At 32.3% G+C, this 27,841-nt stretch overlaps 1 protein-coding gene across 1 annotated transcript; it reads right to left on the reverse strand.

Moving 5' to 3' along the window:
- Window positions 1-1,075: 1,075 nt before the first annotated feature.
- On the reverse strand, window positions 1,076-27,841 carry LOC107439905 (uncharacterized). Its single transcript, XM_043040265.3, has 6 exons — window positions 27,819-27,841; window positions 22,463-22,617; window positions 12,558-12,631; window positions 11,089-11,271; window positions 5,419-5,502; window positions 1,076-1,192 (listed from the first exon to the last, which is right to left on the reverse strand). Exons 1-6 carry the CDS (start codon window positions 27,839-27,841, stop codon window positions 1,178-1,180), a joined length of 534 nt encoding a protein of 177 aa, XP_042896199.3. The 3' UTR covers window positions 1,076-1,177.

A 27,841-nucleotide genomic window follows, 5' to 3' on the forward strand; every position in this document is an offset into this window, starting at 1 on the left:
ATTCGAACCCAGGACCTTTCTGACGCAAGGACAGTTCCCTGCCCCCTACACAGGCCGGTCGGCTTGTAAACTTAAATTAATCAATTATTTTGTAAATTTCTATAAAAAATATTATTTATAGTGGCAGATATAAAATATTTTGTTAATCGTATTCAAAAGACGATTTTTAATATTCGTCATTATTAAACATAAAAAATCGTTTTATAATTGCTTTATATGTTTATGAAGCAAATATAAAACATTTATTTTTAACTGTTTTCGTTGGTAAAAGACGTGAAACAAATGTACAGCAATCAGCGCTCTCGTAATCGTAATAATGGTTGAAATTAAGACGGAAAAGAAGAAAAACTGGTACCGAAATCATTTCGTTTATAACTGGTTTTAGTGAACAGGAGTAAAATAAGCTTGAACTTTTCGTACATGAGAATTACGTATCATTTACATTATCTTAGCTTTGAAAAAAAACCCTATACTATCCATGTATAACTAATAAAAAAAATCATGGATTTTTCAATTTTTCCTAAAACTAGAAATAATAAATCGATTTTCTTACCAATTTTTGCTTTTTTCCGTCTTTATATCAGTGGCGTACATAAGCTCCCCGGCAAGAATTATAAAAGCGCCCTAATTAAGACTTAACACAATATTTTTATAATTATAATATGATTCAAGGAACACTATGAAGAGACATTCGGGAATGTCGAGGTGTCAAAATTGATTGGATTTTCAAAACTTTCGTAGTAATAAGCACCGAAAAAAGTGATCGAAAGACAACATTGATTTAGATTTGGCTCGTTTAAAAACTTAAATGCGCAATTCAAAATTTCTAATTTTTTTTTAACTTGCAAAAAAAGGAAGAAAAAAAAGATATTTTTGTTTCTGTTTCAGGTACAGGTGCTACCGCTGGTAGCAGGTTGTGCACCCTTATTTATGTAGTGTATTATTTCTAGACCGTGAGCCTTCAAACCTTGTGCGTCCCCCCCCCCGTTGCGTAGGGATGATATTTACACCATGGCTCGATATGTATTTGCCTTCAGCCCTGTTTTAAAAAGAAAAAACAAAATGCTAAAAATACTAAACAGTTGAAAAGAATGATTTAATAAAAAGTGCAATGCCACTCTTTCAAATGAAACATTAAATCGCTTTTTTAAAATCCAAGTGAAGAAGACGTCAACTTTTATCTGCAGCAAACCTGCCAGAAAAATAGAATTTTAGAATACAATAATAAGGACTTGGAAATAAAATTATTAAAAAAATAAATAAATAAATAATAAAAACGAATATTACGAGAACGAATTACTAGACGAATTACTAGGGTATGAACGAATTACTAGAATACGACGAATTACTAGGATATGAACGAATTACTAGAATACGACGAATTACTAGAATACGAAACGAATTACTAGAATACGAAACGAATTACTAGAATATAGAAAGAAACGTCTTTGACCCGTTATCTGTCAAGAGAATAGAAAAAGACTTTTACATCAAATGCGTTAAATATAATATTTTGCACCGACAGAAAAATGTCTTTCTAAGAACAGTGGTAGCTAAAGCGAAGCGGATATTTCCAGCTATTAGCTACCATCTTTAGTTCTAAAAAAATCGCGATTGAATAATTTTAGTCTGATATAAAGATATTTAAATACAAAATATATTATGTTGGTCACGGATGTTTTACTTTTGCAAAATAAATGTCGAATATGAAATAGTTAAGTAAGTAACCACTCTTCATCTTTTTGGAATAATTACATTTATCCCATAATGAGCCGCGATGGCTCAGGGGATAGAGCGTTCGCCCTCCAATGAGGTGAACCGGGTTCGAATCCCATTCGATACGAATTCCGCATCCGGCTTGCATTGACCACACTGCTGACGAGAAATATTCTTAGTGGTAGACGGATCATGGGTTAGAGTCTCCTTGCCGTCAGGCTAACCGTGGGAGGTTCTTGTGGTCTTCCTCTCCATGTAACGCAAACGCGGGTTGTCTCCATCAAAAAAGTCCTCCACGAAGGCAAAATTTCTCCCAATACTTGATTCAGGAGTTCCCTTGTCTTCTGGATCAGGTTCAAAATTACAAGGCTACGGAGTTGAACATTAGTAGTCGTAAATCCATAAAATTGGATCGGCTGTTCAACGACGGTTATAATATGAAATAAAATTTATCTCATAATGGGCACATTGTCACTTTATGGGTTGTAGTTGTTGTTTCTAATGCTACTTGCCAAATACCAGCAAGCTTCTGTTTTAAATACCAAGCAAATTTGAAGCAGAGGGTTCGTTTCTTGTTTTCCAGTGGCGCGATATATGACCAAAAATACGACTTCAGTCACACGCATGTCACAGCCCGTGTTTATAGGGTGAACCCAGTCATACATTTATCCACAGATCGTGAATTAGATTGTAATTTAGATCTGAACCAGAGAACGATTAATCTCCAATTCAGTACCCTCAGAGATATAGGTGTGTTATGAGCACTTGGAGGACATTGTAATCCTGACAGACTTAACGCGCATCAGTCACCATTTACTACACGGAGAGTCTTCAGCCGGCGGGGATCGAACTCACGACCACTTGAACAAGAGCCCAACGCCCTACCAACCAGGCTTTGGGTTAAAGCTTTATCCATCAAATATTGCAAAATTAATCAATCAAATATCCTTATCAATTAAATATCTTCGTCAGTTAAATATCACGAGTGTGCGGGTATTTAAAAAAAATTTTTTTTCGTTTTTCTACTACTATTTTACTTTATTTTTGTTTCTTGTATTATTTTTGCATTAGTGTAATTTGTGCAATAGTGACGATAATAATTATGATAATAATAATAAAATATTTTTAAACATCATAAAATTATAATGAAATAAATTGACAGTGTGTGTCGAACTTGATTAGCTTCTGAATCTACAAATGCTACGATTTACCTATAATGACGTCAGTTTTACTTTATTTTATAATCATCGTTGAGCAGCGGACCCAATTTTTGTTGTTTGCGACTACTAATGTTCAACTACGTAACCTTGTAATTTTGAACCCAATCCAGAAGAGAAGGGGACTCCTGAACCAAGTATTGGGAGAAATTTTGCCTTCGTTGAGGACCTTTTGATGGAACTAACCCGCACTTGAGTTACATGGGGAAGAAACCACAACTTCACATGGTTAGCCTGACGGCAAGGGGACTCTAACCCATGAATCGTCTATCGAGATATTTCGCTTCGTCAAAGTTGTCGGTGCAAGCTGGATGCATAATTTGTATCGACAAGCATTGCTGGGATTCGAACCCGGTTCACCTCATTGGACGGCGAACGCTCTATCCCCTGAGCCGTCGCCATTGAATGACGTCACTTGAAGGTATCCAATCGTCTCGGGTTTAATACGCGCTTTTATTTATCTCTAGGAAATTAATCTTCTATAATGTTTAAATTAATCTTAGCATAAGAATGATTAAGTTATTTGTAATAAAATATTCCTATCTTGCTTGCTGCTGTTTTCTATTATGCTTCCATCAAATGCTAAACTTACACTCTCAAAAAATATAATCATTTTATAGCATTTACTCATTTGCTGAAAGCAAATTTAGTCTGAGAGTAATGAATAGATATTACTTTTTAATCTACAATTATCTTTGCATTTTAGTTATTTGGGATTTTATCAATTTTAACACAATATCATTGTAATTCTCTATTTCTAATTCTGTATTTATTTAACTATCATATTGATTTAGTCAAAATTGTTTTCAACATTGGATTTCTGAATTTTCATGTCCTTCTCTTAAACGGAGTAGAGCTTATCAGAGATGTACTGGGTACCCGACCAGATTTTCATTACCCGGAACAGACAAAAGAATTTTATTACCCAGTACCGGGTATCCCCCTTTTCTTTTGGAGAACAAATTTTTCCAAAAGGTTCACAGTTTGATCCTGGACGGAACCAAATTCGGAAATTTTTAACATACGCCCGGTGGCTGAGTGGTAGCGCTTCGCGTTGTCGTGCCACAGGTCCTTGGTTCGATACTCGGGCTGGACAAGATTGACCCAGCCTTTCATCCCTTCATTGAGTTGATACCAAGCATGCTTGGGAACGAAACACTGGGTTCCGCGTTGCACTGATCGCACAACAGGAACATCTGCTCTTGCACCCCAGAGCCCAAAGGTCGAGAAAACTGGGATGGGTACAGTGGGCCTTCCCATCTAGGAGGTATTGCCTTGGACTTCTGTGGGCTGTCACGCCACTGAGTTTAGTTTAGAACAAATTTTTCTGTTGCGAGGCTATTCTCTTTCCATTTTACCAAGGTTTACTAAAAAATTGAATTCTGCACAAACCTGAAATTTAGCTGGATTATTAAGTAACTAATGCATTACATGGATTTCAAAACTACAGTTTTTCTTATGAATAGTTTTAAGGTTGCTATAATTCTGAATATGGTAATATCGAACATAAATGAGTGTTACCCAGCAAAATTAACTGGTTCTGGGTACCCAGTACAGGGTAGTGAAATTCTTTTGTCGGTTCGAAGTAATAACTGGGAAATGAAAATTTGGACGCAGTATTACTCTTCCTCGATACGCTACTACCTGATATTATAACGAAATTATATACACTATATGGCCAAAAGTAACCGGACAGCAGGTTGTCATGATGGTGGAAGAATAATGGTGTGGGGGTGCTCCTCGTGTTTTGTGTTGGGTCCGTTACTTCCTGTGGTTGGAAACATGAACTCTGAGATGTATATGGATATTCTGGGCAAAGCTGCACTCCCAACTTTATGGCAATATTTCGGGAAAGGCCCATTTCTCTTCCAGCAGGATAACTGCTCCATTCCCACATCGCGGCTTGCACAGACGTGGTTTGACGAAATGGGTGTTCAAAAACTGGACTGGACTTCTCAGATCTAAATCCCATAGAACACCTTAGGAACAAATTAGAGTGCAGATTTCGTAGCCAGCCAAATCGACCATCCTCACTGCAAGCACTCACTTCAGATGTGAAGTCAATTCCTATCAAAAACTGGTGGAAAGTCTTAGGCTGTCATCAATGCAAAAGGGGGGCCAACATCATATTAATGTGTGTCCTAGGACGCTCTAAGTCCATGCCACTGGATGTCCGGATACTTTTGGACAAATGGTGTATGATATCATATTAATTTTATGAAGTATGTCCGGATATTTTGAACAAATGGTGTATGATATCATATTAATTTTATGAAGTATGTCCGGATACTTTGGACAAATGGTGTATGATATCATATTAATTTTATGAAGTATGTCCGGATACTTTGGACAAATGGTGTATGATATCATATTCATTTTATGAAGTATGTCCGGATACTTTGGACAAATGGTGTATGATATCATATTGATTTTATAAATGATGAAATAATGCGGCAAAGAATTAGTAACAATTAAAACTTATTACCTGATTCATGTACTTGGCTGTTTGTGTAACTCTAGCCATATTGAGCATACACTTCGATATGATCCAGCCCTTAGGTCTCACGTACTGGAAAAATAAATCTGATGTTAAAACCTGATTAAATATATTTGGAAGAAATGTGATAGATATACTATACTATTAGATTTAGGAAGGTAGGTACGTCGCACTAGAGCTGCAAAATGGGCTATTGGCGACTGTCTGAGAAACATCCCTTTACGGTAGAACAGTTTAAAGAGGACCGATTACGTGGTCGCTACGCAGACTGATCAGAGTGGTCACTGTAGTATGGTATACTACATATTAATTAAAATCATTTGTTAATTCTAATTTCGTCATCATCATTCATCTAATTTAATAATCATTGGTTAATTGTTAATTTGTTAATAATGTAATAAACAGCTTAAATAATTACGTAAGTTAATATTGTAACTGTTAAGTTTGTGATAAACTTTTAATTGTATGGTTTTTAATTTCTTCTTTTTACACTTGTAATTAATGTGATTTATTTGTCAGTATTCAATAATTCCTTGCAATAATTTCATGTAATGTTTAAGTTTTAAGCCTCAAGTATTTATTTTGTAACCTTGGGAAAGTAATCTTTCTCTGCATTTATGTTCTTCCGTTAAAAGATTCCTCCTTTTGTTGCTTCGCTGACAGCAAGATGCATGTCCAGTCAGCAAACCCCTTTGTTGGATTGAGAAGGAGTGACCCCAAGTCCGCTTTCCCACGTTTCGGCTTGCATCAAATGCAAAGGCGCCCCTTTTGATTTTATGAAGGCACCAAGAATGTTCCAGAACGTTCCACAAAATTCTTTTCCAGGTGTGTCACCACTTTTGACAACCCTGCTTCATGTTTGGCATGGAGCATAAAAATTAATTTCGCCAGTTGGCCAATTTTTGCAGCTCTGTGATTTGCCCCTCTGATCCTTCTCCGTCCAACCAATGCGATATTCGTAAAATTTTAATTTTTTTGGCGAGGTTTTTCTTGCCTATCTTCATAACGAAGAAACAGTTAGTTGTTGCTTGTTTTCCCCGTTAATGTGTTTGTCTGTTTTTCGGCTTAGGCCGAGTCTTCTTTGTTGGCATGTTTGCCAATGTGTTGATAATTCAAATATGTTAAATTTTGAATAAAATATTTTGTTTAGCATCCTTCACTATGGGTCTGGTGAGTGATTTTACTGTATAAGTTGTTTTCTCTTCCTTTTTTTCAGCATGTTCCTCGGTTGCACTTACCTGAAATTTTGTACCCACTTCCTATGTACCCCACTATCATCTTTTTCGGCCTTTACATAATTTGTCTCTAAATTGCATTTAATCCTAAGTTGACTTAATGTTAGTCACCCCCTTTTTTTCTCCCTTTTTTATTTACCCACACCACAGTCACCCACCCGCTTACTGACCGCAGCCAGTGATGCTTGATTTCTGTGTTCTACTGGGAACCGTGCCTTTGTGATCCGTCCAATGCGGGACCTACTAGATTTAGACTTTAAAAGATCTAGTATTGCGCAAAGTATACCTGATACGCGCAATTTCTAACAGAAAGCCAGTCCTTACTTTTGAAATTAAATAATGCTGAAATTTATGAATTTTTTCTTTTAGCTATCATTTTAGTTAGTTGTCTTTTAAAAAAAGTGCAGTAGTAAATAGGGCGTAGATTAAAATCTAACAAACATATAAAGTAATTATTGTCGATGTCCTGTCTCCAACAGGACTGAAAGTAAGATGGAGAAAAATAAAATTAATAGTAAAACATTTTCATTTATAGCTAATATTCATGAGTAATAAAATAAACTCCTTCTACTCTATATTATAAACTATTCATCCAGGACCTGATCTAGAAATTCAGGGGCCCTAGGTAAAGAACTATATGTTACCCCCTAGTCGTTACTTTAGACATAGTTGACCCGTTGTTTAGTGCTTTTAAATTATTTACGACGTAAGTAAATTACGATATATTACAGGGCTCGAAAAAACTCAAAAATTTTACCCGTCCCCGAGGACGGCTTGTCCAACAATGTACCCGTCCTTCTTTGAAACTAACCCGTAGCTTCTACATAAATAAAAATATAATTTTCTCCTATTTATTGCAAGCATTTATATAAATTGCACAATGAATTAGTAGTTACTAGGATTACATTATACAGTAATAAAAGAAATATTAGGTTACTAACCTATTATTTCTTTCATGAAATAATTTAAATAACAAAGGTCAAGTTATCTGAAATGTCAATTTATCCGAGGGTACTGCGTTTTTTAAATGAATCAAATATGACGTTTGCCAGATCCACAATCAAGCCAATTTGATTTACAGAGGTTTCTGCACAGAAATTTAAAGGGGTTTTCCATTTAGGTAGATGTTCATAATTGCTTTTAACGATTCTTGCTTAAGACCGTACGTAATGCGCTTTTTTGAAAGTTCATTGCTGAAAAGCCCCTTTCAACCGCTGCAGTACTCCCAGACAGAGAAAACATCATTTCCACCATGAGCAGTATGTTGCTGTATTGTGGGTCATTTTGCTGCATTATGTCTTTATAAATAGCTTGGGCTCGGAGGGCTGAAGTTTTCTGGTGTTTAACGATGTTAGATGTATCTTAAATTTTAATGACACCCATCAAAATTTCAGATGTATTCCAACAAAAATTTAAAATATATCACGAACATTAACGGGAAAATGGCCGTCCACGCGGACGTCGGATTCGAGAAATTCATTGACCGCGGGTAATTTTTGACCGGCGAGGACGGGCGGACGGGCGATTTTTCGAGCCCTGATATATTAGTAAATTTAAGCTTATTTTTTATTTCAATCTTTGTTAACTCATGGACTATTCTTAAGGAAACACACACACAAAAATTATTAGTAACATTTACGGGGCACTAGAAATAAGGGGGTCGTAAGCATGTGCTTCTCAGTCCTTGTGATAAATCAAGCACTGTATTCGTCACTATAATTAATAAAAAAGCAATCTTACAGGGTAACAAAAAAGTATAGGGATCACTTTTGTGGTTATCTACCACTGAAGTTTTAAAACCTTTTTACATATATAGCAAAATGATCTAAAGCTCTGCTATTAGACTTTCAATTGCAATGCTATTTCATAAAATCACAAAAATACCTTTGAAAAAATTTGACAAAAAGCTAATTGGTCAAGTAAAAGCATTTTTAGAACTTCGATGGAGCCACAGGATTATACAAACCCATTTTAAAAATAAAGGTATTGAGATTTCACTCAGCCATATCAGCCGCATCAAGAATTCAAGACTCGGATTGATGTAAAATAATGCAAAACCAAAAAGAAGTGGACGGCCAAGCAAATTGAAGAAATCAGATTTGCAGAAGCTTGATAAGATGACATCAAAACCGGATCAACCAACACAGGCAAGCATGGCTAAAGCTCTTAACGTCAGTCAGCAAGTTGTAAGCTATCAATTAAAACAAAAGTTGAAGAAAAAAATGCCATAAAAAACCTAAATGTCATCATTTAAAAGAGAGATCGGTGCAGATTAGGAGGCAACGTTCATGGCCCCTCAACAAGCTTCTCCGTAAGGACAGATGGCGAAAGTTCATCACAACTGATGAAGCTTGGATCTATCTATCAGATACCAATGCTAAATCTAAAGTTAAATATCTTAGCCGTGGGTAGAACAGGCAAGACTTGACAACATCAACCACGGTGCCTCATCCCAAAGGCGTAATGGTTTGGATGGGCTTATTTACCTATGGTGTGACCAAACCTCGGTTTGTGAAACCTGGAGCCAAAATAAATTCTGAGTATAACATACAGAAGATATTAAAACCCTTTATTAATTATGATTACTGCAGATTGTACCCTAATGGTGATGCTGTGTTCCATCAGGACTCTGCCCCATCGCATGCATCTAAGGTCACCCAGAAATTCCTAACAGATCAGCAAGTGCAATTCCTGAGACCAGAACAATGGATTCCAAACAGTCCTGATGCTTCACCATGAGACTATTTCCTATGGGGACATCTGAAAAACAAACTGAATAAGCGAAGAATTTCTACATTGAGAAGCCTTCAAACAGCTATTAGAGAAGAGGTGAAGAAAATCCCACAGGAAATATATTTGCGGGCTTTAAAATCATGATCGAAGCGTTGTAGACAAATCTATTATGCCGGAGGTCGACATATTGAGAAGCATCGCTGAATTTATGTAATAAATTTTGGAAATAAAAACATTCAAGAATGATCCCTATATTTTTTTTGTTACCCTGTATACGTCTACGTTATGATTATCAAAAAAATCTTGGTAGTTATAGATACTTTAATAAATTGATAACCTATAATGAATTGATAATAAATTAGTTGATTTTATTACCAATCATTGCTCTTATTTTTTTAAAAAATTATTTTATAACAGCTGTTGAACATCCGACCCAATATTTTTGAGTTTACGACTACTAATGTTCAACTCCGTAGCTTTGTAATTTTGAACCCAATCCAGAAGACAAGGGAACTCTTGGATCAAGTATTGGGGGAGCTAACCCACATTTGCGTTACATGGAGAGGAAGACCCCCGAGAACCTTCCACGTTTAGCCTGACGGCAAGGGGACTCTTATCCTTCTACCACTCAGAATGTTTCCCGTCAGCACTGTGGTCGGTGCAAACTGGATGCGGAATTCGTATCGACTGGAATTCGAAACCGGATAACCTCATTGGAAGGCGAGCGCTCTGTCCCCTGAGCCACCGCGACTCTCTTCTGTCTTACTGCAAATTAACTTTTATATTTGATCTTCAAATAATATTATTACGTAGTTGGAACGTTGGAAATACCGAGTGCGTCAGTACACTGCCGCGCAACTGCATTAACTGATTCGCCGAATTTTGAAAATCGATAATGGGGAAATATGTGATGAGGGAATTAAATGGGAAAGGGAGAGGGGGTGCCTAGCACCACGTGAGCGAGAAAAAGTCGTGAAGTATGAACAGACGCAATATGTGAGCATTTAATACGATAAGCATGATACGATAACAATTTGATACACTAAAATAATGCGATAGATGTAAGATGAATAATAATCGATGAAAGATACGGGAAATCTGCGATAAATCAGTTATTTACATAGTGAGAAAATAATAAAAAACAATAGTTACGTACAAAATGAGACAAATAAGTTAATCGGTAAAAATAACAAGGTCGTAAATCTCTGTTAGAGTGGCGACCCAGGTGTTCTGGTTAATACCCACTCGTGTTCTGGGTTGCTCCACACTGCGTTTATCAAAATACTGGTTCCTTGGTAGCGACCCCGTGGGTTTGCTCGCCATCCGCAGTTTCAGTAGATTCTTGCGTAATTCTATGAATGTTAATTATAAATTACAATTTGGTTGGGATAATAGTAAGTGTGTATGGGAATTAAGATATATTATTAAGTCTATTGGTTTATTGGAATTACAGACATTTGCAGACTTGTGCGCTTAATTTAGGCTTATAAACATTTGTCAAATAGAAGGCCAGCACGAAGATACAACCAGGGTAAGTGTGGGATTCGAACCCGCTACTTCGACGCTTTGCACTAGATATTGTTAAGTAATTTAACGACTTAAACAAGCATATTTTAAAATTTAATCTTAAGTGGCAATTAGCAGAAAAAGAATAACTTTTCACTCAGATAAAGAGGTAAAATGTTCTTACGTATATGGTTGGTTTTGAATATTGGTAGGGACGAATTCTTGTGTAACTGCATGCTATATCCGTATTCAAAACTGGCGAATATTGCCACGGATCATAGTTTACAATGTTCTCTCCTCGTCGCATGGTGTCGCCAAATCTAGTCGTGTGGGCGAAATATGCACAATACTGGACACTTTGATGCATCTAAAAAAAAAAAATCGGAGAAATAGTTACAAAATTGTAGCGTTTAAAGTAAATCAGACTATTGGTTTAAGAATACACGATAGCTTAATTTTGCGATGTGAGTAAAAATTTTTAATTAGACATCCTCTGCTCGCTATCGTTCACCTACCCTTATAACAGCTTTCTCAGATTCTTAAGGATATCCGAGATTAATCGGAGAATTCAAGGAAATTTTTTTAATAAGGGAAAGGAGAATTCAAGGGAAATTGCTTTACGCAAATGTAAACATCGAGCATTCTCATTAAAATAATCTTTAAAAAAAATATTGATGAAGTCACAGTTGGTTTGCCTGAATAATCTCCCAAATAATAGAAAGTACGAACTTTTATTATTAGCTTTTCGTCATTATCTAGAAGAATATCATAGAAGAAAGTCAAAAAACAAATTTTAAAATTTAATGACTCCAAAAACTAATTCGAAATTTCAAAGGCTAAGATCTTTTATCTTTAGTCTTAAGAATATGTGGCTGCAAAATTATGTATTCAGAACTTTATTTCGATTAGCATAATTTTATTGTATTCTTTTATATTGTAATATCTGAAAAACCATCAAAATAAACTATTTAATTACTCTAAAACTAATTCAAAATTTATACAAAGTGAATCATAATGAGCATCATCATTAGACAAAAGAGTACGTGGCTGCCAAAAAAAAAATAATAATAATTTTGATTACGTATATATTTTAACACTTTGAAGGTATATACTGTAAACATTTCTCTGAAAATGTGCAAAATTTCTTTCTTTTTCTTAATCGAAGGATTTTTGCGTTATAAGAGTGAAAAGCACAGAGAAAATTTCTGAAACTGCACAAGCAGTAACTTTTTGTTTCTAATGCTAAGAGAAACTATAACGATACATATATGGCATAATGGTTTTAAACTTTCGCTTTTGAATTTAAAAAGAATGTTATTAGAAATAAATTTTTACACAATAAATTATTGCACAGTGAAATTTCGCAAAATGTGTACAATTTAAAATGTAATTTCAATTACTAAATTATTTAGTGTGAATGTAGCCATTTTTTTCTGAAGATTTATTTATTTATTTTTGAAGAGTTAGATCGAGTTCTACTTCTGAGAGAGAGGCCTCTTACCACTTCTCCGTGATTAACATACTATTAACAGCCATGCACGACTAAAAACACAATCTTATTTCAAACCGGTTATGAAAATAATATAATTAATGAAGTGAATTCTTGAATGAAAATGATAAAAGAGTATGTTTTTACGAATCCATGGCACTTACTCTCCAAGGGTTCTGTGGTGTTACAAAGCTTTCCATGCAGTTTATTCTTTGCAATCGTATCTCTGGAGGAACAGCTAAAATAAAAAATAAAAGTCCTTTATTTACGTACACATACGAGCTTGTGTTGCTTAATACAAATAACGGCTTATAAAAACAAAGACACAAAATTTGGGTCACAGCGGGAATATGGAATGCTCTGAGGGATTTCGGGATTGAGTACTCCCCTGAGTACAGAAAACTTTCAGCTTATATAAGTGAGCCTTCTGAGGTCAGAGAAAGTTAAATGATGAAAAATCCGAAAGATTTGCCTATTTTTGATGGCAGACTTTTTTTTCTACTCTGTTTTTCGATGTTGCACTCATAGAATGATGTTTTATTAATTGAATATCGATGGATGGAAAACCACAATAACGCCAAGTAAACAGGGGATTGATCACAACACAGTCTTGATTAATTCTAGTTAATACGTTAATTTGCAGTTGGCTTTCAAGTTACCCACCTCTGCCAGTACCAAAACAACAACGAATAATATACAAATTGATCTGAGTAAAATCGATCAACATGCATATAAAACTCAGTAAATGATTTTCTGAGAGACATGTTAGTGAACTTGAGTAAGTTAGCTCGTTGCCGATTAGTTTTTACCAAATTCACTTAGAACTTTCACTTAGACTTAAGGTTCATTTAGAAAACACCCAAAGTCTGCCAGTGGATTTGTCAGCTGGAAAAGTTAACGTAAGGTTTGGCGGTTAAAAAGCATGATGAGGTGATTTCCACCACCATTTGCCCAACAATCCAAATTAGGGTAATTTAATGCGTATATGCGCCAGTATTAAGGAAGTTCGCAATTAAAGAAGAATCTCAAACCGTCGCCAATAATACATTTGCTAAGTTCTAGTGCAGTGGTTCTCAACCACTGTGCCGCGGCACTTTTGTGTGCCGCCAAATTCTTAAAATGTGCCGCCAAATATTAGAAATGATACAATAAAGATTAATGCTCTTTTTATTACAAGTAAAGTTTAAACTAAAGAAAAGTGTATAGATATATAATATTATATATATACTTTTTATAATTTTTCCACGCTTTATCCGCGTGCACATGTCTTTGTGGGCGATTGTCTTGTCTCTGACAATCTTAAAATAAGAAGGAAGTGTTTAAATTGTCTTTGACACACAATTTTAAATAATGTTGAAATTAGTAGGAAATTTAATGACTATTAAAATTATTAATTAACAAAGGCTAAAACAAGCTAAATACTAACTTCCAAGCGAAAATAAAAGCTAATCATTAAAGTAAGCTATGCAATTAATAGTTATAAAAACAAATTAACAAAGGATAACTTAACTAGCAGAAAAAATAAGCTAACATAATTAGCAAAAAGCTAACTAACAAGAAATCACAAATAATAGTAATGAATGTAAAAAAACTAACAGTTAATTACTATGGAAAACAAGCTAACAATTAATAACTAGCAAAAAAACTGTTACTAACTAATAAAAAATTAGTCGAAAGAAATAATTAATCCCTTAATAAATGTGCTTTTGTAGTACATATTATTTTATTTCACTTTCAAAATTATTATCACAAACTATTTAACACAGTGCATTATAGGTAATTAAACAACTTTTAAACTAATTTTTTTCATTGTGTGCCGTCAATTTTCGAAATCTTTAAAAGTGTGCCGCCACAAAAAAAAGGTTGAGAATCACTGTTCTAGTGCAACGTTAACAGCCATTTTAAATTAGTATCTCAATCCACTGAGATAGGCGAATTTTAGCAAAATAAATTAAAGTTGTTAATTTTTAAAACTAAATAAGATGTTTCCGTCAAGAAATCTATGAATTAAGTGCTTGAACTTGCAACATAAATGAACTTACAGCATAAACAATGCATAAAAGTAACTTCGTTAATGAATTTTCCGCTTCTTACTACTGACTTTTCACTATTGTCCAGAGACAGATTAATAAGAATTATTATCCAGAGACAGATTAATAGAAATTTAGCCAAGTAAATTAATGTAGAATTTTTAAAACTAAATAAGATGTTTCCGTCAAGAAATCTATGAATTAAGTGCTTGAACTTGCAACATAAATGAACTTGCAACATAAACAATGCATAAAAGTAACTTCGTTAATGAATTTTCCGCCTCTTACTAATGACTTTTCATTAAATATTGTCCAGAGACAGATTAATAAGAATTATTATCCAGAGACAGATTAATAGAAATTTAGCCAAATAAATTAATGTACAATTTTTAAAACTAAATAAGATGTTTCCGTCAAGAAATTTAGAATTAAATGCTTGAACTTGCAACATAAATGAACTTACAACATAAACAATGCATAAAAGTAACTTCGTTAATGAATTTTCCGCCTCTTACTAATGACTTTTCATTAAATATTGTCCAGAGACAGATTAATAAGAATTACTATTCAGAGACAGATTAATAGAATTTTAGCCAAATAAATTAATGTAGAATTTTTAAAACTAAATACGATGTTCCGTCAGGAAATCTACGAATGAAGTGCTTGAACTTAGAACATAAGTGAACTTACAGCATAAACAATGCATAAAAGTAACTTCGTTAATGAATTTTCCGCCTCTTACTAATGACTTTTCATTAAATATTGTCCAGAGACTGATTAATAAGATCCAAATTATTTTGATGTGCATTTTATTGAAGAAAGGAAATTGATAACTGATATTAAGGTAAGAAAAATGAAGTTCTTTGTTTATGAATCATAATCATAGCATCTTAAAAAGTAAAATGCTTTCAAGGATTTACTGCTTAGGCTATCTCTGAAATTGCTTTTAGGTGAGCAGCGATATTCGCGAACGCAACGGCATAAATAGAGATTTCTTCAGTGTAGCATGGTAACGTTCCTTCATTATTGTGGCTTATTAAATTTAAAAAATAAAAATGTTGAACTAAATGAAAACTTAATTAATAAACACCTAAAAATATCTTCCCCGCTAGAGGGCGTATTCAAGCGTTGCAATCGTGAACTAGGAAATTAAAAAAGCTTTATTTTCCTTTTCTTAGACGTTAGTTTTACTTTTACGCGTTACTTTTCTTTATGCGTTTGCTTTTACGAGTTTATCTTGCATTTTTTATTAAAAATTTTATTATAAGTTCTATTGAGTCGTGGTAGCTCAGGGGATAAAGCGTTCGCCTTCCAATGAGGTGAACCGGGTTCGAATCCCGCAAATGGCGGGTCAATATGAATTCCGCATCCAGCTTGCACCGACCACAGTGCTGATGTGAAATATCCTCAGTGGTAGACGATCATGGGTTAGAGTCCCCTTGCCGTCAAGCTCACCGTGGGAGGTTCTCGTGTTCTTTCTCTCCATGTAACGCAAATGCGGGTTAGTTCCATCAAAAAGTCCTCCACGAAGGCAAATTTCTTCCTATATTTGATCCAGGAGTTCCCCTGTCTTCTGGATTGGTTTCAAAATTACAAGGATATGGAATTGAACATTAGTAGTCATTAACCCAGAATTGGGTCGGCTGTTCAACGACCGTTATAAAATAAAATATAAGTTCTATTATTCGTTTATTTATTTATGCTTTATTTTTCTTTTACGAGTCTACTTATCTTATGTGTTACATTTAAGCTTTTACTTTTACTATGCTTCACTAAAACGTGTTTTCTTATCTTGAGCGTTATGTTTTTCTCTTTACATTTTATGCATTACTTGGGTGTAAATTAAAGCATGAAAATATGCGTAATTTTTTACGAGATACTTTTAATCGTTATGTTTGCCTTTTCCTTATATTTTACCTTTCTCTATATTCTTTTATCTATACGTTACATTTACATATTACTTTTACTACGTGTTAATTTTCATTATGCTACAATTTAATTAAATGACATTTTTTACTTTATATTTGATTTTTTTTTTAACTGCTTGATGCGTCAAGCGTTAATTTTCCTTATGCCTTTCTGGGGCCTCCCTGGTCGAGCGGTATCGCCGGTCCAAACGCTCTGTTAAGCGTGGAGGTAGCGGGTTCGAATCCCGCCGTAACCCTGGATGTATTCTTTGTGATGTCTTTCTCTGAATTGTTCTATCTGTATTTTCTACTTGACAATGACTTATAAGCCTATATTGAGCACACAAGTCAGCAAATGTATGTAATTTCAATAAATACTATTTCAATAAATAAATACTATGCCTTTCTTTTATTTTTACGCGCTCCCAACTCATGCTTACGTTTACACTTTTACTTTTTTACACATTGTTTTTAGTCATTACACGCATTAGATTTTACGCTTTATTATTTTAAACGTTAATTTTACTTGTTAGACGCATTATATCTTCTTATCTTACTATTACTTTTACACGATGATCTACTGCATTTTTAACTCCATATTTAAATGCGCTTGTCTTTACATATAATTTTACCCGTTTACTTCTCTTATACATTACTTTATTTTTTAGTCTGTTACTCTTACGCGGTTACTGTTCTGGGTCACTATTTCCTTCCTTTATTTCAGATTATATTGCGCTTTTCGTTTAAATTTCGAGCATTCATTTATGCCGCTTACGTGTTTCCTTTTATATTGATGTATAAATGAAATTATGATTAAAAATGATAAAAAAAAGTATTTTTCGAAGAAAAAAAACTCAAAAACATTTAAAAATTTAAGAAAAAAAAACCTTGCAAAAAATACAGTAAAAGTAGAAGCATAATTTAAAAATAACAAGACGAAGGAAATTCTAACAGAAAAATTGCTAAGATTGCCCTTTTAAACTGCTAAACAAAATATTTGTGTGCATCACAGGGGCACTAGGTTAACTGCAACCCTTTTATTTTCTTATCTGGTTGCAGTTACTGCACTTTATGTTGTTACTTATTCCACTTAACCCAGAACAAGCCTAGACCAAGTCCAGAAGACCGTTCACCGACAGAAAATCATATACCATCGCCGGATCCTCCAAGATAAAATTCTTCTCTAGCCCCATACAGGACAGCAAATGATCAGGTGTAGCCTGGTGCACATTACATTTTATGCATACAGGGAAAGTCTTTTGACCCTGAACAAATGTTAGGACCACTGACTATATGACCACTGATTTGTCTTGTGATAGCTGTCTGCAGTTTCCTATCACCTTTTAGCCCCAGGACTATTTTGTGGACACCAATCATGACTAGGCACTGTACTTTATTCATTCTGTTACGTTTATTTCGTTTATTTATTAAGTTTATTTAAGCAGTTACTGTATTTTATACACTGTTCTTTTGAAAGAGAGTGTTATAAAAATTATTCACTGAAAAATTGTGTTACTTCATTTTGATAATAGCTTAAGTAGGTCCACTTGGTCAGCTCCCATTCATTAAATAATCTTCGATGTAGAATTTTGATAAAAATATTCTGCTTCATTATTTAAAAAATGGGAGCCTTAAACCCCTCCACCACGATAAGGTGGGACCTTTTGGAGGGGACCCCCACCCGTCCAGGTTGCTTTATCTGATCGTACACAAGACAACTCTTAAATTATTTAACTGTTTTCTTTTAAAGAAAAGCTTAAGAAAAGAAAAACTATTTTTGTTAATTTCCTGATAACCACTTCTACGCCTCAACTGTGATTTTACGGTTACCAACCCTTATTAATAAAAAAAAATCTTAGTGCTTAGTAATACATTTTATAGTTTGTAGTCTTATAGTGTTTAGTAATGTATTTTATAGTTTGTAGTTTTATAGTGTATAATGACATATTAAAAATTACACAAAATTAGAGGTTTGAAAATGGTTACTATGATTTTTCCAATTAAGATATTATGAACATGAAATTACAAAACTCTGTAAACTTAACCCGCAGCAACCTGGAAGTCCGCTCTAAACCCCCAGTTTTTATTTTTTTCTATAGATAACTTATTGGTATGAATATGGGTCTCTTACGGTTCCCGAGCCTATGTCAAGTGATGTATTGTGGGTGTCTTATGGTTCCCAAGCCTATGTCAAGTGATGCATTGTGGGTATCTTATGGTTCCCAAGCCTATGTCACGTGATGTATAGTGGGTGTCTTATGGTTCCCAAGCCTTTGTGAACTGATGTGCTGTGGGTATCTTATGGTTCCCAAGCCTTTGTGAAGTGATGTATATAGGGTATCTTATGGTTCCCAAGCCCTTGTGAGGTCATTGGTTGTTTTCGCAAGTCATGCCTAATACGAAATCATTCATCATCGAAATAAGAATCAAACTCATGTAACAATAGAAAAGTATTGTTTTGTATACTTAAACAACTAATTCTTAACTACTTAATTTAACCAACTTAACAACAACAACTTAAACAATTATTCTTCATAACTAAATTTTTAAAATTTAAAGATAGCCAGAAGAACTTAAACATTTATTGTTATAAAAAGCATCAGATTTGCTTTTCTCTTGATACACACATTAATTTAGTATAAACCAATGACCAGAAATATTTTTTATAAGGAATAAGCTTAAATATAATAATTGTATAAGGAAATAATAATGGATGAATGATTGATTGTATTAAAAATTTTGAAAGGAGGTGATACCGGAATGTAACTTTTCGATTGAGAAGAATTTGAATTCATTATTTCTTTGACAATGATTCCGGTTGCAGTGTGAAATCCCTGATTTTTTTTAATTCTCCAATGTGGTATACTTAATCAACTGTATAAACAACACTTTATGGCCGCCTCAAGTATTTCTTTCCTACTTTTGCTATACATGCTTACACTGATTAGCTTTAATGTTAATTTATTTACTTTACCAATCGCTAAAAAAGATGTTAATTTTTTATTTTTTTAATTTTTTTTAATTTAAAATTTTCTTTTTTTTAAATTTCATACTTTTTTGAAATATATTTAATGTAAGCTGATATTTTTTGTGCCAGTCTATTGCTAAAATTAAGAAACTAAAATTAAAATTGAGCCCAATTTTTCTGGGGGTTGAAATTAAATTAAATATTCACGAAAGTTATCCCTAAATTTCTCACATAAGGAAAAAAGTTCCTAAATGTAGTATAATTATCATTACAAAGAATAATAATTTATCTTTTTTTATAATTTTTAACTTTAAAAAGTTTGAATCGATGTTAATTCACGAAAATATTTTTTATCTGAAATATTGATTTTGACTTTTAGACAAATATCAACTATCCGGTCCTCGCTAACGACGCCCATGCAACTAAGTACCAGTAATATACAAAGAATTTCGTCTACGAATCAAAATGCTGTAAAGTTAAAATTGATTGAAGTATGCTATGTGATTTTCAGAAGGATATAAATTTTATGTGAACGAATTCTTCACTGTTTATGTAGGATTAATGGAAAATTCGTATGTTATCTTCACTGTTTATATAGGATTAATGGAAAATTCGTATGTTATCTTCACTGTTTATGTAGGATTAATGAAAAATTCGTATGTTATCTTCACTGTTTATATAGGATTAATGGAAATTCGTATGCTATCTTCACTGTTTATGTAGGATTAATGGAAAATTCATACGTTATCTTCACTGTTTATATAGTATTAATGGAAAATTCGTACGTTATCTTGACTGTTTATATAGGATTGATGGAAAATTCGTATGTCACGATCATAAAAGAAACTAGCAATTATACTTCAAAAACTGAGGAAAATAAATTGTTAGAGAATTTGATCTATTGTGTAGTAATTTTGTTAATTGCATAGTGAATAGTGTTCAGTAAATTTTTTAGAGAATTGTATTATTAGAAATTCTGTTTCCTTCTTTCATTATAATTAAAACTTTAAAACTAGAGCTTAAAAATGGATGTGTTTACTGGTATTTTTGAATAAACTAGATAGAGGGTACTGAGTAAAAGCTGCGTCAGTTCTATGGCGTGCAGAGAGAGGGCAAACTGGCAACCCCAGGCATCCATACACATTGGCACGCCACTCTTTGCTTTCTGATCATTTTGTCTTCTGCATAATAAGAACTCAAATTATTAGCGCTTTGAGGCAGTGCTTCATCAAGAGTATATAAGATTTCCGAAAAGTACATAAAAGAGGCCAAGATAAATAATGGGCATGAAAAGTTCACTGCAGTACCAGTTTATTTCAGTAAAATTTTTCTTACCATCCATTTTATGTCTATCTAGTTAGTAGTATGAGGATCGAGTTAGCTGATATTTTACTGTCGTAAAATTTATCTTTTCTTAGAACTTGATCACGTGGACTGATGCCGCTTTCCTTCTGTACCTTTCATACAGTTAGTTACAGTCTTGTAGTTTTTTTTTTGCAAGTTCTTCATTTGCGTATCCTATTTCGATCTTTATTTTAAATATGTTTAAATTTTTCTTAGTTAATTTTAAAAATTTAAGTAGTTTTAAGGAAAATATTTATCCCGTATTATTGAGAAACAGCTCGCTTGGAACAAAATAGATCTTAATTTTTAAGGTAGTTTTTTTTTTGTGAATAATTAATTTGCTTGTATAACGTCATTAGAAAATCTCAGAGCAAAATGTCTCTGACCTTTACTTATATTCTTTTAGTAATAGTTTAAGTTTGATATCAGTCACTAATTTCATCTCATGCGAATGAGAAAAAAATTTTTTAAATTTTAACTGTTACTGTTCTGGAGTTTGTGCCTAACAGAAAAGAAATCTAAAGTTTTGAAGAAAGAAATGTTTTTTAATTTTCAGTTTGCTTTGCATGCACAGCGGAAAAATATTTTACTTTCTAAGTAAGAAATTAATTCGGGAGATTTCGAAAGAAATATATTACTTAATTTGCGAACATCTTGAGAAGAATTTTTTCAGCGGTTAAGGAGAAAAAAAATATTGGAGAATAAGAAAAAAATTTAATATTTGCAACAAATTTAGAGAGCCAACTGTGGCTAATATTATTAAACTCTAGCAACAACAATAACCCAGTTAAAAGAAAATAAACCTGCGAGAAAACGGAAGACTGTATGATGTGATAAAATGGCTCAGATGTAAAGTTAGAATTAATGTATCAAAGTGATTACTTTAAGAGATGTATCAAATTTAGAGAACCTACAACAGCTAAGGTTATTAAACTTCAGCAGATGTGAGAACAGACACAACAACAACCCAGTTAAAAGAAAATAAACCTGCGAAGAAACGGAAGACTGTATGGTGTAATAAAATGGCTCAGATGTGAAGGGATGAGTAATGTATCAAAGTGATTACTTTAAATGATGTATCAAATTTAGAGAACCTACAATAGCTAAGAATAATAAACTCGAGCAGATGTGAGAACAGACACAACAAATATAACTTAGTTGAAAGAAAATAAATCGGCGAGGAAACGGAAGACTGTATGGTATGATAAAATGGCGCAGATGTGAAATGATGATTAATGTATCAAAGTGATTACTTTAAGTGATGTATCAAATTTAGAGAACCTACAACAGCTAAGGTTATGAAACTCCAGCAGATGAGATGTGATTTTTGACACAACAACAATAAACCAGTTATAAATACGTCTGAGAGAAAATGGAAGAGATCACATATGATATGTTGAGATAAATTGGCTGAAATGCAATAGGCTAAAAACAGATGGAGAAAATGGTGGAAAACAGATGGAGGATAGATCGAGATGCCATTAACTACTTGAGGCAGCCAAAGCCGAAAAAGTGATAAATGGAAAAAGAAGAAAAATTTTAAATTTGAAGCTTTTACTGAACGAGTTATGGATTTAATAATTTAAAGGAAATCTATTGAAAAACTGAACTCCTTGAAACTCACAGAGCGGAGAACGAAAACAGAGACCACACCTTCCGACCCTTCTTTCTTTCCGCTTTCGCCAAACGATCTTCTTCATCCTGCAGATCAGGAGGAGATGATTCGAAATCTTGAGATTTCAACCAATCCCATACTTTTAAATACACCTCTTCTTTATAAGGTCCTCTATCCTTCCAATCGAAAACACCAGCGCTCTTACCCGGTATCCAAATTTCGGGACCTTTAATCAATAAATACATCCTGCTCATTTCGTTCTCGTCCTTTTTCCCAATCCTTTTCGGAGGACCAAAGGTTTTCTTCACCCAAAACCTGTACTTTTCCTCACAGTTGTAATCTCTTTCCTTCTTTCCGAACCTATGGAAGAAAAACAAAAACAAAATTTTTTTATTTCTGGGGAATCGAATTTTAAACACGAAATTACTTATTTAAGTACAAGATAACACTTTTTTAAATTTGTACTTTTAAATAAGGAGATACAGTTGTATAGTATATTTATTTAGATCATACAAGTAATGATTCTGATAAGAAAAAAATTTTAAAAAACTAAAAATATATTTAAAAGAGGGAATTAGTAAATCAATAGTTACACGATAACTGCAATTAGATACAGAAATCAGGTTTTTTTTTAAAAAAAGAAGGTAGAAACAGAATTAAGCAAAATTAAATACAGAAATCAGGTTAAAAAAAAAAGAAGGTAGAAACAGAATTAAGCGAAATTAGATACAGAAATCAGGTCTAAAAAAAAAGAAGGTAGAAACAGAATTAAGCGAAATTAGATACAGAAATCAAGTTTAAAAAAAAAAAAGAGGGTAGAGACAGAATTAAGCGAAATTAGTTATAGAAATCAGGCTTAAAAAAAAAAGAGGGTAGAAACAGAATTAAGCGAAATTAGATACAGAAATCAGGTTTAAAAAAAAAAAGAGGGTAGAAACAGAATTAAGCGAAATTAGATACAGAAATCAGGTTTTTTAGAAGAAAAAAAAGGTAGAAACAGAATTAAGCAAAATTAGATACAGAAATCAGGTTTAAAAAAAAAGAAGGTAGAAACAGAATTAAGCGAAATTAGATACAGAAATCAGGTTTAAAAAAAAAAAGAGGGTAGAAACAGAATTAAGCGAAATTAGATACAGAAATCAGGTTTCTTAAAAAAAAAAAAAGGTAGAAACAGAATTAAGCAAAATTAGATACAGAAATCAGGTTTAAAAAAAAAGAAGGTAGAAACAGAATTAAGCGAAATAAGATACAGAAATCAGGTTTAAAAAAAAAGAGGGTAGAAACAGAATTAAGCGAAATTAGATACAGAAATCAGGTTTAAAAAAAAAAGAGGGTAGAAACAGAATTAAGCGAAATTAGACACAGAAATCAGGTTTTTTAGAAGAAAAAAAAGGTAGAAACAGAATTAAGCAAAATTAGATACAGAAATCAGGTCTAAAAAAAAAGGTCGAAACAGAATTAAGCGATATTAGATACAGAAATCAGGTTTAAAAAAAAAAAAAAGAGGGTAGAAACAGAATTAAGCGAAATTAGATACAGAAATCAGGTTTTTTAGAAGAAAAAAAAGATAGAAACAGAATTAAGCAAAATTAGATACAGAAATCACAGGTTTTAAAAAAAAAAGAGGGTAGAAACAGAATTAAGCGAAATTAGATACAGAAATCAGGTTTTTTAGAAGAAAAAAAAGGTAGAAACAGAATTAAGCAAAATTAGATACAGAAATCAGGTTTAAAAAAAAAAGAAGGTAGAAACAGAATTAAGCGAAATAAGATACAGAATTAAGCGAAATAAGATACAGAAATCAGGTTTAAAAAAAAAGAGGGTAGAAACAGAATTAAGCTAAATTAGATACAGAAATCAGGTTTTAAAAAAAAAAGAGGGTAGAAACAGAATTAAGCGAAATTAGATACAGAAATCAGGTTTAAAAAAAAAAAGAGGGTAGAAACAGAATTAAGCGAAATTAGATACAGAAATCAGGTTTTTTAGAAGAAAAAAAAGGTAGAAACAGAATTAAGCAAAATTAGATACAGAAATCAGGTCTAAAAAAAAAGGTCGAAACAGAATTAAGTGATATTAGATACAGAAATCAGGTTTAAAAAAAAAGAGGGTAGAAACAGAATTAAGCGAAATTAGATACAGAAATCAGGTTTAAAAAAAAAGAAGGTAGAAACAGAATTAAGCGAAATTAGATACAGAAATCAGGTTTAAAAAAAAAGAAGGTAGAAACAGAATTAAGCGAAATTAGATACAGAAATCAAGTTTAAAAAAAAAAGAGGGTAGAGACAGAATTAAGCGAAATTAGTTATAGAAATCAGGTTTAAAAAAAAAGAGGGTAGAAACAGAATTAAGCGAAATTAGATACAGAAATCAGGTTTAAAAAAAAAAAGAGGGTAGAAACAGAATTAAGCGAAATTAGATACAGAAATCAGGTTTTTTAGAAGAAAAAAAAGGTAGAAACAGAATTAAGCAAAATTAGATACAGAAATCAGGTTTAAAAAAAAAGAAGGTAGAAACAGAATTAAGCGAAATTAGATACAGAAATCAGGTTTAAAAAAAAAAAGAGGGTAGAAACAGAATTAAGCGAAATTAGATACAGAAATCAGGTTTCTTAAAAAAAAAAAAAGGTAGAAACAGAATTAAGCAAAATTAGATACAGAAATCAGGTTTAAAAAAAAAAGAAGGTAGAAACAGAATTAAGCGAAATAAGATACAGAAATCAGGTTTAAAAAAAAAGAGGGTAGAAACAGAATTAAGCGAAATTAGATACAGAAATCAGGTTTAAAAAAAAAGAAGGTAGAAACAGAATTAAGCGAAATTAGATACAGAAATCAGGTTTAAAAAAAAAGAAGGTAGAAACAGAATTAAGCGAAATTAGATACAGAAATCAAGTTTAAAAAAAAAAAGAGGGTAGAGACAGAATTAAGCGAAATTAGTTATAGAAATCAGGTTTAAAAAAAAAGAGGGTAGAAACAGAATTAAGCGAAATTAGATACAGAAATCAGGTTTAAAAAAAAAAAGAGGGTAGAAACAGAATTAAGCGAAATTAGATACAGAAATCAGGTTTTTTAGAAGAAAAAAAAGGTAGAAACAGAATTAAGCAAAATTAGATACAGAAATCACAGGTTTAAAAAAAAAGAAGGTAGAAACAGAATTAAGCGAAATAAGATACAGAAATCAGGTTTAAAAAAAAAGAGGGTAGAAACAGAATTAAGCGAAATTAGATACAGAAATCAGGTTTAAAAAAAAAGAAGGTAGAAACAGAATTAAGCGAAATTAGATACAGAAATCAGGTTTAAAAAAAAAGAAGGTAGAAACAGAATTAAGCGAAATTAGATACAGAAATCAAGTTTAAAAAAAAAAAGAGGGTAGAGACAGAATTAAGCGAAAATAGTTATAGAAATCAGGTTTAAAAAAAAAGAGGGTAGAAACAGAATTAAGCGAAATTAGATACAGAAATCAGGTTTAAAAAAAAAAAGAGGGTAGAAACAGAATTAAGCGAAATTAGATACAGAAATCAGGTTTTTTAGAAGAAAAAAAAGGTAGAAACAGAATTAAGCAAAATTAGATACAGAAATCACAGGTTTAAAAAAAAAGAAGGTAGAAACAGAATTAAGCGAAATTAGATACAGAAATCAGGTTTTTTAGAAGAAAAAAAAGGTCGAAACTGAATTAAGCAAAATTAGATACAGAAATCAGGTTTATAAAAAAAAGGTAGAAACAGAATTATGCGAAATTAGATACAGAAAACAGGTTTAAAAAAAAAGTAATACCAGAATTAAGCGAAACATAACTTGATACAGATAGAGTAACAAGGGTACGGAGTTGAACAAAGGTTGTCATAAACCCAAAATTGGGTCGGCTGTTCAACGACAGTTATAAAATAAAATGAAATAAAAAAAGAACATCTTAAAAGTAGCACAATTATTTAAAAACGTTGGAATGAACTGTAGTAAGGGAACTTATTTTTATAATTTAAAGAATTAAGTACTCTTTTTTAGAAACACGTTTAATTTAAAACTGTATTAAATCTGTTAAGTCTTTTAATTTTTTTAAGAATAAGCGTAAGACCTAAATATATTGTATTTTATAACAGTCGTTAGACAGCCGACCCAAATTTGAGTTTACGAATACCAATTTTCAATTCCGTAACCTTGTAATTTGAACCCAATCCTTAAGACAAGAGAACTCCTGGATCAGTACCTCCAGAGGTACTTATATGTTATGGGAACTTGAAGTATTTTGTGACCCCGATAAATTTACAGTGCACCAGTCACCATTTATTACACAGGGATTCCTCGGCCAGCAGGATTCGAACTCCTGTTCTTACAAACACGAGTTCAACGCCCTACCCAACCAGGTTATCCTGGCCCCACTTAAGCATATAAAGGATTTTTTTTTTCGGAAAGTAAGGAGCTAAATAGAGTATAATACGGCTAAGCATATAATTTTTGAAATTCTTTCACATTCTTCCTGGAAACTTAACTGAAGTATAGGTAAATATTTTGCAATAAAATATTCATCACTAAAAGATTAAAAACTTAATCAAATAAAAGAAACTTAATTATTATTGTTTACTATTTTTTTGCTATTGAAGTATTTTATAAATATAAGTAGTATTAATTAATAAGCATTAATCAATTTATTGATTTTAAACAAATCTGACAGAGCAGTGTTACCAAAAATGTCAATTACTCAATGTAGTACCATTAGTTTAAATTAAAAAAGCGATAATTTTAAACACCGCTTTATGAAATAATATAAATAAATATTATATAATAACTGAATGCATAATAATAATAAATTAATAAGATAATAAAAAACTTATAAATTATTTATTAATAACTAATTTTAGTATTAATAGAATTATTTATAAACTTTAAGGTAAGACAAAACTATTGCCATTATTTTAGTATGTCAGTAAGTAAATACACTAAAAAATTCCTAATTTTGCATTAATGATTAGGTTAACAGAAATATTTATTGACGCCATAAAAATATCAAACCAAATTCACTTGAAGTATTTGATCTAAAATTAGTCAAAATTTGCACACTAACCTAAGCAGAGTTTACTTATTAACTACCTTTTGTATTCGGGTGTCCTTTTTACTTGTTTACTGTTTAATGTAAACACAAAAAGCCATTTAACTTAGAGATTTGTGAAATTTTTTTTATGTAGAACATGGTAACTAAGACATTAAACAAGCTTTATTATAAAATCGCAATTTTACAACGCCCAAAAAACTGTTTATTACTAAAAATATCCATCAGCTTAATGTATAAAATCTTAATTTCATTTATTCGGCAATCATTCATTGGGAAATTTTAAATCTTAAAAACTTTGCTTTTAGGAGAAATATCAGATACTTATAATAAATGAAAAGTCGAAAATAAAAACTAAGCAATACGCTATTTACTTTGCATACAAGATATACACAATTGTGAACATAATACGTTTCAAAGTACTAATTAAAAAATTAGGATTTTTTTAAAACTTAAAACTAATAATATGAATTATTTTAACTTGAATATTTAAAAGTAAATATAAATAGAGTTTAACTTACACTTTCTTCAGAAGTTTCGACAT

This window comes from Parasteatoda tepidariorum, chromosome 5 (genome assembly GCF_982258835.1).
Source record: "Parasteatoda tepidariorum strain Cologne lab strain chromosome 5, Ptep-v5.0, whole genome shotgun sequence".
Classification (NCBI taxonomy): Eukaryota; Metazoa; Arthropoda; class Arachnida; order Araneae; family Theridiidae; genus Parasteatoda; species Parasteatoda tepidariorum.